Source organism: Salvelinus fontinalis, unplaced genomic scaffold, assembly GCF_029448725.1.
Source record: "Salvelinus fontinalis isolate EN_2023a unplaced genomic scaffold, ASM2944872v1 scaffold_1051, whole genome shotgun sequence".
NCBI classification, from domain to species: Eukaryota; Metazoa; Chordata; class Actinopteri; order Salmoniformes; family Salmonidae; genus Salvelinus; species Salvelinus fontinalis.
In genome coordinates this window covers 18,034-30,958 of record NW_026601260.1, presented here as the reverse complement: position 1 = coordinate 30,958, position 12,925 = coordinate 18,034, and the positions used below count along the sequence as shown (strand labels likewise).

Here is a 12,925-nt window from a genome sequence, read left to right as displayed (position 1 = left end):
CATGATGATTGATGATTGGTTGCCATTTGACAAATAAAATAATGATCTCATCATTCAGGTAACAACGTTTATTCAACCAATGGGAGGCTTGTAAATGCCCCCAGGAAAGTGGAACGAGGAACTCTTCATTGAGACAATAATAAACAGCAATCCGTGGCAGAGTTGAGGTGGATATTATAAAATAAGGATCTGCTGGAGTCCAAGTCAAACCAAGATTCTTTATTTCTGAGCTCAGAGAGAATAACAGAGTTACTCAGTTATTCATACAAGGACGCAGGTGCAGCTGGTTTGCAACACATAATGATGGTCCCAAGAACAGGAGATTATAATAGGACAGTATCACAAGGTTAGTCACATACTCAGTTATGTGGACACACATACAATTAACATTTTCCATTACAGTCTGAATATTTTCATGTCATTAAATCATCAGTGGGCCAACAATACAAATGTAAACAATGGAACAAATGCATCACATCCAAAACTTGATTATCTGTAGTGCTGGAGGAATGACACACCCAGATAAACACACACAAAGAGTTTAAAAAAAGGACCATTTAAACACAAGCAACCTGATCTTCTTTATATTCAAACTGACATACTCCATATTAAATTCATGTTTTCTAATAAAAACAAACAAATATGTTTTAGTATACTTTGTACAATTCAGTTTCATATGGTAAAAACAGGTAAACACATTATCAGTCAACAATATAAGACAATGGGAGCACTGTGTATGTTCTCTGATGAATTTTAAGTCAATGAGATGTGAAATATCAATATACAAGTAATTCTTCTCTTCTGTGTGGATTCTCTAATGATGTTTAAGTGACTGATGAGTAATATGTTTTCCCAGTCTGAGCAATTTCTAAGCCTCTGTGTGTAGTCTCATGTGTTCTTTCAGGCTTCCTAAATGGGCAAAAGCTTTGCACCCTGGGAGGAGTGGTAAGGCTTCTCCCCTGTGTGTATTCTCTCGTGGTGGTTCAAATCCCGAGTGGTTGAAACACTTTCCACATTGGGAGCAGTGATAAGGCTTCTCCCCTGTGTGTATTCTGTCATGAGATTTACGGTTTCCTAAATGCTTAAAACACTTTCCACACTGGGAGCAGTGATAAGGCTTCTTCCCTGTGTGTATTCTCTCATGTCCTTTCAGCTCCTCTGACCGATAGAAACACTTTCCACACTGGGAGCAGTGATAAGGCTTCTCCCCTGTGTGTCTTCTCTCGTGTTGGTTCAGGTGTCCTTTCTGGTTGAAACACTGTCCACACTGGGAGCAGTGGTAAGGCTTCTCCCCTGTGTGTATTCTCTCATGCTGTTTCAGATGACAAGGCCCTTTGAAACACTTTCCACACTGGGAGCAGTGATAAGGCTTCTCCCCTGTGTGTATTCTCTCATGAGCTTTCAGGTGTGCTTTCTGGTTAAAACTCTTTCCACACTGGGAACAGTGGTAAGGCTTCTCCCTTGTGTGTATTTTCTCGTGTTGTTTCAGGAATCCTTTGTGGTTAAAATTCTTTCCACACTGGGCGCAGTGGTAAGGCTTTTCTCCTGTATGTATTCTCTCATGTTGTTTCAGGTCCCGTAACTGTTTAAAACCCTTTCCACAGTGGGAGCAGTGGTGTCCTCGTGCTGGTTTGGACGTCTCTGGCTCTGGTTCCTCGGAGTCTGGTCTTTCTCCTGTCAAAGACAAACAGAGTGTTTATTTAAATAGAGACCTGAATGAAACCTCCACATGATAAAACGGCCTTGCTACGAGGGTAAATCCTAATCAGATCCCTCAATAATCTGAGGCCAGTTTTAATCTGTGTGTGATTTTAAAACAAATGTTGTAGAGCTTCCTGGTAATTACTGATATGTTTACATTACTTATTTTATTCATTCATTCTGTTTTTACAAGTCAGAACACAAAATTTAAACAGTTCTAGGACACTCAAGACACAGACATCGCTGGATTCCTATCGAGTAGGTGGTTCTTAATATATAACTTTCATAGCTGTATGATACAGAATCCAACCTACACACTTCCTTAAACCAAAAATAAGTAAAGTAATTTTAAGTGGAAGTCTAAAACTTGTTTTTACGTTGAAGACACAAAGCACATCAGTAACATCTCCCCGTTGTCGAAAGGGTTCGAAACGCTATTGAAAAGGCCAATTTATTTAGACGTTCACAAATGTTCAACATTTTGACTAAACGCTGATGTCGTGAACTTTTTGGGTAAAGTAAAAAAATAGGGTGAAATATTTTGGGTAGATGTTCCTAAAACTGATAGTAACTATATATAAACTCAGCAAAAAAAGAAACGTCCTCTCACTGTCAACTGCGTTTATTTTCAGCAAACTTAACATATGTTCATTCAAATATTTACACAAGATTCAACAACAGACATAAACTGAACAAGTTTCACAGACATGTGACTAACAGAAATGGAATAATGTGTCCCTGAACAAAGGGGGGTTCAAAAGCAAAAGTAACAGTCAGTATCTGGTGTTGCCATCAGCTGCATTAAGTACTGCAGTGCATCTCCTCCTCATGGACTGCACCAGATTTGCCAGTTCTTGTTGTGAGATGTTACCCCACTCTTCCACCAAGGCACCTTCAAGTTCGGACATTTCTGGGGGGAATGGCCCAGGCCCTCACCCTCCGATCCAACAGGTCCCAGACATGCTCAATGGGATTGAGATCCGGGCTCTTTGCTGGCCATGGCAGAACACTGGCATTCCTGTCTTGCAGGAAATCATGCACAGAATGAGCAGTATGGCTGGTGGCATTGTCATGCTGGAGGGTCATGTCAGGATGAGCCTGCAGGAAGGGTACCACATAAGGGAGGAGGATGTCTTCCCTGTAACGCACAGCGTTGAGATTGCCTGCAATGACAACAAGCTCAGTCCGATGATGCTGTGACACCGCCCCAGACCATGACGGACCCTCCACCTCCAAATCGATCCCGATCCAGAGTATAGGCCTCAGTGTAACGATCATTTATCCTTTGACGATAAACGCGAATCCGAACATCACCCCTGGTGAGACAAAACCGCGACTCGTCAGTGAAGAGCACTTTTTGCCAGTCCAGTCCAGCTGGGTCTGTCTGGTGATGACCTGCCTTAAAACAGGCCTACAAGCCCTGAGTCCACTCTCTCTTTGTCCGCAATAGGCTGTCTGAGCACTGATGGAGGGGTTGTGCGTTCCTGGTGTAACTCGGCAGTTTAATTTTTTTGAATTTTACCCCCTTTTTCTCCCCAATTTCGTGATATCCAATTGTTAGTAGTTACTATCTTGTCTCATCGCTACAACTCCCGTACGGGCTCGGGAGAGACGAAGGTCGAAAGCCATACGTCCTCCGAAACACAACCCAACCAAGCCGCACTGCTTCTTAACACAGCGTGCATCCAACCCGGAAGCCAGTCGCACCAATGTGTCGGAGGAAACACCGTGCACCTGGCGACCTTGGTTAGCGTGCACTGCGCCCGGCCCGCCACAGGAGTCGTTGGTGCACGATGAGACAAGGATATCCCTACCGGCCAAACCCTTCCTAACCCGGACGACGCTAGGCCAATTGTGCGTCGCCCCACGGACCTCCCGGTCACGGCCGGCTGCGACAGAGCCTGGGCGCGAACCCAGAGTCTCTGGTGGCACAGCTAGCGCTGCGATGCAGTGCCCTAGACCTAACTCAGGCAGTTGTTGTTGCCATCCTGTACCTGTCCCGCAGGTGTGATGTTCGGATGTACCGATCCTGTGCAGGTGTTGTTACACGTGGTCTGCCACTGCGAGGACAATCAACTGTCCGTCCTGTCTCCCTGTAGCTCTGTGTTAGGTGTCTCACAGTACGGACATTGCAATTTATTGCCCTGGACACATCTGCAGTCCTCATGCTTCCTTGCAGCATGCCTAAGGCACATTCAGGCAGATGAGCAGGGACCCTGGGCATCTTTCTTTTGGTGTTTTCAGAGTCCGTAGAAAGGCCTCTTTGATGTCCTAAGTTGTCATAACTGTGACCTTTAATTGCCTACCGTCTGCAAGCTGTTTGTGTCTTAACGACCGTTCCACAGGTTCATGTTCATTAATTGTTTATGGTTCATTGAACAGGCATGGGAAACAGTGTTTAAAACACTTTACAATAAAGATCTGTGAAGTTATTTGGATTTTTACGAATGATCTTTGAAAGACAGGGTCCTGAAAAAGGGACGTATTTTTTTTGCTGAGTTTAGTAAGTCTATATATAGCCATATTTTAAAGTCTGAAAAGGCTTGTTCATTCGCATGGTCATGAAATAACATGTATCTAAAACTGATAGTAACTTTAATGAACAAAAATATAAATGCAACATGTAAAGTGTTGGTCAGATGTTTCACGAGCTGAAATAAAAGATCCCAGAATTTTTACATATGTACAAAAAGCTTTTTTCTCTCAAATTGGGCAGTATCATTACACAGGTGCACCTTGTGCTGGGGACAATAAAAGGCCACTCTAAAATGTGCAGTTTTGCCACACAACACAATGTCACAGATGTCTCAGAGGGACTGCAGAAATGTCCACTGGAGCTGTTGCCAGGGAATTTAATGTACAGTACCAGTCAAAAGTTTGGACACGCCTACTCATTCAAGGGTTTTTCTTTATTTTTACTATGTTCTACATTGTAGAATAACAGTAAAGACATCAAAGCTATGAAAAAACATAAGGAATCATGTAACCAAAAAAGTGTTAAACAAATCAAAATATATTTTACAACTTATTGTGGGAAGCTTGTGGAAGGCTACCAAAAAACGTTTGACCCAAGTTAAACAGTTTAAAGGCAATGCTACCAAATACTAATTGAGTGTATGTAAACTTCTGACCCACTGGGAATGTGGTGAAAGAAATAGAAACTGAAATAAATCATTCTCTCAACTATTATTCTGACATTTCACATTCTTAAAATAAAGTGGCTAACTGACCTAAAACAGGGAACTTTTACTAGGCTTAAATGTCAGGAATTGTGAAAAACTGAGTTTAAATGTATTTGCCGAAGGTGTATGTAAACTTCCGACTTCAACTGTAGATGAAAACCCTCTTAGTAGATAGTGTGGTCTACAGCTTATCATGAGATACTATAACTCAGGCGAACAAAACCTTGAGACTTCCTTAGATATTGTGCACAAGCTGTTGTTCACAAATATACATAGACCGCCGCCCCTTTTCTTACCAGAGGCTACTGTTCTATCCTGCCGATACAGTGTTATGTCATCGTTCAGCCACGACTCGGTGGAACATATTCCAGTTTTTAATGTCCCGTTGGTAGGATATACTTGATCGTAGTTCGTCTAATTTATTATCCAATGATTGTACGTTGGCTAATAGTACCGATGGTAAAGGCAGATTACCCACTCGTCCACGGATCCTTACAAGGAACCCCGATCTCTGTCCGTGATATCTCCGTCTCTTTCTCCTGCGAATTATGGGGATGAGGGCCATGTCAGGTGTCTGGAGTAAATCTCGTCCGACCCATTACAGAAGAATTCTTCATCCAGTTCAAGGTGAGAAATCGCTGTTCTGATGTTCTGTTCTGATGTTCTGTTCTGATCTGATGTTCTGGTCTGATGTTCTGGTCTGATGTTCTGGTCTGATGTTCTGGTCTGATGTTGTGGTCTGATGTTCTGGTCTGATGTTCTGGTCTGATGTTCTGGTGTCCAGACGCTCTTTTCGGTCATAAGAGACGGTAGCAGTAACATTATGGACAAAATAAGATACAAACAACGTGAAAAAACAAACTAAATAGCACGGTTGATTAGCAGCCCATAAAACGGCAGCCATCCTCTCTAACGCCATTCTCTTTTATTTTATTATGTAATAGATCATATGGGTTGAAAGGTGTTTTATTAAGACTTATTATGTAATAGATCATATGGGTTGAAAGGTGTATTATTAGACTTTTATTATGTAATAGATCATATGGGTTGAAAGGTGTTTTATTAGACTTTTATTATGTAATAGATCATATGGGTTGAAATGTGTTTTATTAGACTTTTATGATGTAATAGATCATATGGGTTGAAAGGTGTTTTTTTCTCAAGGTGAAAGACAAAGGCCAATAGCTTTAATAAAACAAATTAGTCCACACACTTTGTGGATTTCTGAATTATTAACTGGCAAAGTAGCAAAGCGACGGCCTCATCCAGATACATCACAAGTCCCATTTTTGCAGCTATTTCAGTACAACACTACAGGGAGAGAGAGGGGGAGAGGACAAACTCCACTGGACTAGTTTCAATGTATGGAATCACTTAGGAGTTTCTGGATTTTGGATAAACTTCTCCTTTAAAGCATCATTGAGAAATAATGAATTGAAGTTGGAACATTTGTAGACTAGCGGTTAAGAGTGTTGAGCCAGTAACCGAAAGGTCGCTGGTTCGAATCCCCACGACGTCAAGTATGGAAAATCTGCCGAAAATCTGCCCTTGAGCAAGGCAAATAACCAACAACAACAAGTAGTCCCCTGGGCGCCGATGACGTGGACGTCGATTAAGGCAGTCTCCAGCACCTCCCTGATTCAGAGGGGTTGGGTTCAATGGGGAAGACAGGTTTAGGGTGAATGGATTCAGTTGTACAACTTTCCCTTCCCTTTTAATCATTAGACTCCATAATGTTTAAACATCAGATGTTACAGGCCTCCAACAATGGGTGTCATGAAGCAAATAATTCTGACATGAATTTTTGAATATTGAAAAATATGAATATTGAAAATATAAATGTTTAGATAAGTTTTCAGACCCTTTGCTATGAGACTCGAAATTCAGCTCAGGTGCATCCTGTTTCCATTGATCATCCTTGAGATATTTCTACAACTTTTCATACAATCGAATAGAATCCACAGATTGCGAGTTCAAGATAACTACTTTACTCAGAATGATATAGTATATATGGGATATTAGTAATTGACATACCCGTTCTCTCTAACTACTTTACTCAGAATGATATAGTATATATGGGATATTAGTAATTGACATACCCGTTCTCTCTAACTACTTTACTAAGAATGATATAGTATATATGGGATATTAGTAATTGACATACCCGTTCTCTCTAACTACTTTACTAAGAATGATATAGTATATATGGGATATTAGTAATTGACATACCCGTTCTCTCTAACTACTTTACTAAGAATGATATAGTATATATGGGATATTCGTAATTGACATACCCGTTCTCTCTAACTACTTTACTAAGAATGATATAGAATATATGGGATATTAGTAATTGACATACCCGTTCTCTCCAGATTCTCCCAACAATACTATTTATAGGTTTCCTGAACCTGAGAACAGAAACAGGCTACCTGAGGGCAATACCAAAACAAACGGTCCATTGATTCTGTATCTTCACTACAAAATCTGCAAAGCTGCGATGATTGTATGCCCGAAATATTCAACACTTTGTTGGTGGCAAGAATTCTGTACAATAATTTTAGGTGAAAAGCACAAAGTCTTCAATCTTGTGCCGTTATATATATCACCTCATACACCCTGTACCATGGAATCGGTACATCATAAATATCTTCCCAACTATTTTGCAATCTGTTATGCACAGCGGTAAACATCCTGGTCCTCAAATGAAACTGGTAGCCTTTCCTATTTATGTTATTTTTATTCCTCCGCAAGTTTTGATCCTTTATATTAAAGCAAATGTGCCCATAATATTTGTGATTTCTTCTTCATTGATGATAGTTTGTAGAGTCTCCTCCATGTGTATTGCAATAGGTCAGGGGTTTTTAGTCTCTAAATTTCCCCTATTTCTAATGAGTCCATAATATTTGTGATCTCTGATGATGAGCGATTTCCTTTACGGTCCATTGAGGTAATTAAAACTGTTATAGTCTCCTACCATAATGATTTGATTGTTTGTTGCCTGTAAATAAATTGATATAAATATTTTCTGAAGAAGTACAGATCATCTTGATTTGGATTAATGTAGATTAATATAGATATATATTAATATAGATTAATGAGCCAAATCTGTTATTCATCCACTTTCCTTAATTGCGAATCATTCTATTTGCAACAACAGCAAACATGTGGGAGATGGATCAGCTTTAACATTGCAGATAGATTGTCGCTTCCATCAATGAATGCAATTGTCTGCATAATTTCCCATCCCTAATATATTTTTTTTAGTACATATATTTAGATATATACATACACACACCTACATACATAAACGTGCATACATACATATATACACGTCTTTTTAGAATATACCTGTCACGATCGTCATAATGACGAGACCAAGGCGCAGCGTGAGTAGAGTTCCACATCATTTTAATAAACCGAAACTCACCTAACAAAACAACAAACAACCAAACGAAACGTGAAACTACTGATGTGCACTAAGGCAACTATACATAGACAAGATCCCACAACACAAATGAGGAAAATGGCTACCTAAATATGATCCCCAATCAGAGACAACGATAAACAGCTGTCTCTGATTGGGAACCATATCAGGCCAACATAGACATACAAAAACTAGAGTACCCACCCTAGTCACACCCTGACCTAACCATAATATATAGAAAAACAGAGATCAGGTTTTTCAGGGCGTTTCAAGGTCAGGGCGACAATACCTTCCTTTATTATTCTCAAACCCAAACTCCCCCCCCCCTATTGGAGTAAACTAATAAACAACAATACTTAGGATTCTACTTCCATCTTATACATACACATTTTACAGACACAATCTATTTTACAATAGTTATACACTGCTCAAAAAAAATAAAGGGAACACTAAAATAACACATCCTAGATCTGAATGAATGAAATATTCATATTAAATACTTTTTTCTTTACATAGTTGAATGTGCTGACAACAAAATCACACAAAAATTATCAATGGAAATCAAATTTATCAACCCATGGAGGTCTGGATTTGGAGTCACACTCAAAATTAAAAGTGGAAAACCACACTACAGGCTGATCCAACTTTGATGTAATGTCCTTAAAACAAGTCAAAATGAGGCTCAGTAGTGTGTGTGGCCTCCACGTGCCTGTATGACCTCCCTACAACGCCTGGGCATGCTTCCGATGAGGTGGCGGATGGTCTCCTGAGGGATCTCCTCCCAGACCTGGACTAAAGCATCCGCCAACTCCTGGACAGTCTGTGGTGCAACGTGGCGTTGGTGGATGTAGCGAGACATGATGTCCCAGATGTGCTCAATTGGATTCAGGTCTGAGGAACGGGCGGGCCAGTCCATAGCATCAATGCCTTCCTCTTGCAGGAACTGATGACACACTCCAGCCACATGAGGTCTAGCATTGTCTTGCATTAGGAGGAACCCAGGGCCAACCGCACCAGCATATGGTCTCACAAGGGGTCTGAGGATCTCATCTCGGTACCTAATGGCAGTCAGGCTACCTCTGGCGAAAACATGGAGGGCTGTGCGGCCCCCCAAAGAAATGCCACCCAACACCATGACTGACCCACCGCCAAACCGGTCATGCTGGAGGATGTTGCAAGCAGCAGAGCGTTCTCCACGGCGTCTCCAGACTCTGTCACATGTGCTCATGTGCTCAGTGTGAAACTGCTTTCATCTGTGAAGAGCACAGGGCGCCAGTGGCGAATTTGCCAATCTTGGTGTTCTCTGGCAAATGCCAAATGTCCTGCACGGTGTTGGGCTGTAAGCACAACCCCCAACTGTGGACGTCGGGCCCTCATACCACCCTCACGGAGTCTGTTTCTGACCGTTTGAGCAGACACATGCACATTTGTGGCCTGCTGGAGGTCATTTTGCAGGGCTCTGGCAGTGCTCCTCCTTGCACAAAGGCAGAGGTAGCGGTCCTGCTGCTGGGTTGTTGCCCTCCTACGGCCTCCTCCACGTCTCCTGATGTACTGGCCTGTCTCCTGGTAGCGCCTCCATGCTCTGGACACTACGCTGACAGACACAGCAAACCTTCTTGCCACAGCTCGCATTGATGTGCCACCACTTGTGTGGGTTGTAGACTCCGTCTCATGCTACTACTAGAGTGAAAGCACCGCCAGCATTCAAAAGTGACCAAAACATCAGCCAGGAAGCATAGGAACTGAGAAGTGGTCTGTGGTCACCACCTGCAGAACCACTCCTTTATTGGGGGTGTCTTGCTAATTGCCTCTAATTTCCACCTGTTGTCTATTCCATTTGCACAATAGCATGTGGAATTTATTGTCAATCAGTGTTGCTTCCTAAGTGGACAGTTTGATTTCACAGAAGTGTGATTGACTTGGAGTTACATTGTGTTGTTTAAGTGTTCCCTTTATTTTTTTGAGCAGTGTATTTTGTTTGTTTTTAGGCCTTCCTCTATTACTGATGTCCATCCAGTTTGATTTCTACTTGAAACTGTGCTGTTTCACAAAGGTTCTGAACCTATATACATTTGACATTTTACAGACCCTGTATATTTTACATTGGTTATCTTGTTATTAGTCCCACCCTTCGGCTCCATTCAACCCCTCCCATCTTTCTCTCAACACCATCCATTTTGGATTTCTATTTGCCATATATTTTTCAACTGTGCTGTGATGCTTCACAAAAGTACTAAACCTTTCTTTTCTCATAGATTCTACAGATTGTAAATTAAAGATAAACATTTTTGCTAAAATAATTATTATATTATTGATCGATTGAATAGGACTTTTCAAATCACCCAGTATTGCTATCTGCAGCGTTAGCTCTAGGTAAATGTTGCAATTCTTCAGTGATTCCTGGACCTGTGACCAAAAACGAGCTACATATGGACAGTACCAAAATAAATAATCTAATGACTGCCTCCTCACAGCAAAATCTGCAGAACTGGGAAGATTATATCCCCATATATAACATTCTATTGGTTGCAAGAATTTTGTATAAAAATTTAAGCTTTGAATCTGGCGTCATTTTGCGTGTCAATTCATAAACCATGTGCCATGGAATCAGTACATAGAAAATATCTTGCCAACCATTTTGAAATTTATATGGAAAATTAAATGTATATGGCACAGCTGTCAGTTTTTTGGTCCTTAAATGGAACTTGTATACAGTTCCATTTATCACAATGTTGGTCCTTAATGCAGGGCTGACAAGTTCCTGTTCTACAGTCTTGTAAAGATAGAGGGGTTGACTGGGACAGGCAATGTAACATCTATAATGTTTTGAGAAAATGTTTTTGTAAAACACGCACCTTACATCAGATTATCTTGAAACTTTCTCTCTAAAACTAACTTACATCAAGATTTTACATGTCAACTAACAGAACTCTGCTGGTTGTCCTGGTAACAGATACCAGTCTATCTTCATGTCAACTAACAGAACTCTGCTGGTTGTCCTGGTAACAAATACCAGTCTATCTTCCTGTTAACTAACATAACTCTGCTGGTTGTCCTGGTAACAGATACCAGTCTATCTTCCTGTCAACTAACAGAACTCTGCTGGTTGTTCTGGTAACAGATACCGGTGGACAGATCTATTTTATTTGTTCAAACTAAACTACAGCACTTACTTTGATGAGTCAAATCTGATCCTTTCTTCTCTTCTCCTCCTCTCACAGTTCCACTCAGCCCCGTTGTTCTCCAGCAGCACAGACAACCTCTTCATACCCAGCAGTAAGGTGCTACTGGGAGAGGCACGAAACGGGGACTCCAGGAGGGAGGAAGGGCTAGCGTTGTCCTGGTAACGATAGAGAGGGGACATAGACACATAACATTATGGATGCTGATGTCACTGTTGACAAAGTGCTTTACAGAAGCCCAGCCCAGACCCAGATAGAGCAAGCTGAATGCTAGACCAGACCAAGCTGTACCATCTGGTGTTCTGATCTGGAGAGACTCTTCTCTGACTCGTCAGCATCAGGATGTTGTTTAGGCTCCCCAGAGGATCCACAATAGTCATGTCTCTCTCCTGTGTGAATGAAAACATCAAACAGATGGTAAACGTATGACCATCTATTGCGATCACAGAGTCTTACAAGAGGCATGCATATGTCTAAAATGGCCACTTTCATCATGATTTTGTAAAATATTCTTTGTGATGCAAATGTAAAAGGTTGTTCCACGAAATGGGTGCCTTTTGCATTCCTTTGATATTTTATGTAGAAATTATGCACCAGAATTGGATTGTAAAAATCCTGTTATACAAGATGAAATGCGCTTTAATATAGACCACATGGAGATTAAAATAAATAGATTAAAAAAATATATGTACCAATGGCAGTACTGAACAACATATTCAAGTGTAGAACTTCAGTAGAATCCCCCTTTAAAACCCCACAGTTCAACAACTGCTGTTTGTGCCCCTGTTTTTAAGACAGTACTCACTGGTGGTAATCGGATATTCTGACTCCTCCTCCCTTTTCACTCCTAAAACGTCTTCCTCCTCCTCTTTTATTGAGATAGCCTCCTCTTCCTCTTTTACTCCAAAAGTTTCTTCCTCGTCTTTCACTACATTCTCCTCCTTCAATGTAACGGAATCTTCCTCCTTTTTCATTCTGAAAGGTTCTTCCTCGTCTTTCACTACATTCTCCTCCTTCAATGTTACGGCATCTTCCTCCTTTTTCATTCTGAAAGGTTCTTCCTCGTCTTTCACTACATTCTCCTCCTTCAATGTTACGGCATCTTCCTCCTTTTTCATTCTGAAGCTTCTTCCTCTCCTTTCACCAGAACTTATTTTCTCCGTCTAGTTTAGTGAGCTCATGCTCTGGGCGATTAGCCTAGTGCAGTATGAAGTTAACACATTCCCTAATTTAAGAAGCAAATTACGTTAAAATGAACTAGTAGATACGTAAACAGAATTGTGTTCTAAACACCAAGATTAATATACACAAGATTAGTCTAAAGAGCTTAAATGCTCCGGTTTTATGTTTGCTAGCAAACCACCGCGTTGGTTGAATCAGAGGCCTTTTGTCGCTGTTGAAGAAGCCTCCCGCCCCGTCCATTAAATTATACGTCA

The 12,925-nt window shown here is 41.0% G+C and overlaps 1 protein-coding gene across 1 annotated transcript; it reads right to left on the bottom strand.

Annotated features, from left to right (window-relative positions):
* Positions 1-204: 204 nt before the first annotated feature.
* On the bottom strand, positions 205-12,607 carry LOC129848545 (zinc finger protein 501-like). The gene is made up of 4 exons (XM_055915712.1): positions 12,392-12,607; positions 11,613-11,647; positions 11,481-11,569; positions 205-1,674 (listed from the first exon to the last, which is right to left on the bottom strand). Exons 1-4 carry the CDS (start codon positions 12,605-12,607, stop codon positions 869-871), a joined length of 1,146 nt encoding a protein of 381 aa, XP_055771687.1. The 3' UTR covers positions 205-868.
* Positions 12,608-12,925: the final 318 nt, after the last annotated feature.

Bases quoted from the DNA above. Each gene is read 5' to 3' on its own strand.
- LOC129848545 (XM_055915712.1), bottom strand. From the start codon at position 12,607: ATGAAAAAGGAGGAAGATGCCGTAACATTGAAGGAGGAGAATGTAGTG. The intron at 11,570-11,612 runs GTTTCGTGCCTC...CTGGGTATGAAG, and splicing joins TCCTCCCTCCTGGAGTCCCC to AGGTTGTCTGTGCTGCTGGA. The intron at 1,675-11,480 runs GTAAGTGCTGTA...TGTCTTTGACAG, and splicing joins ATCAGATTTGACTCATCAAA to GAGAAAGACCAGACTCCGAG.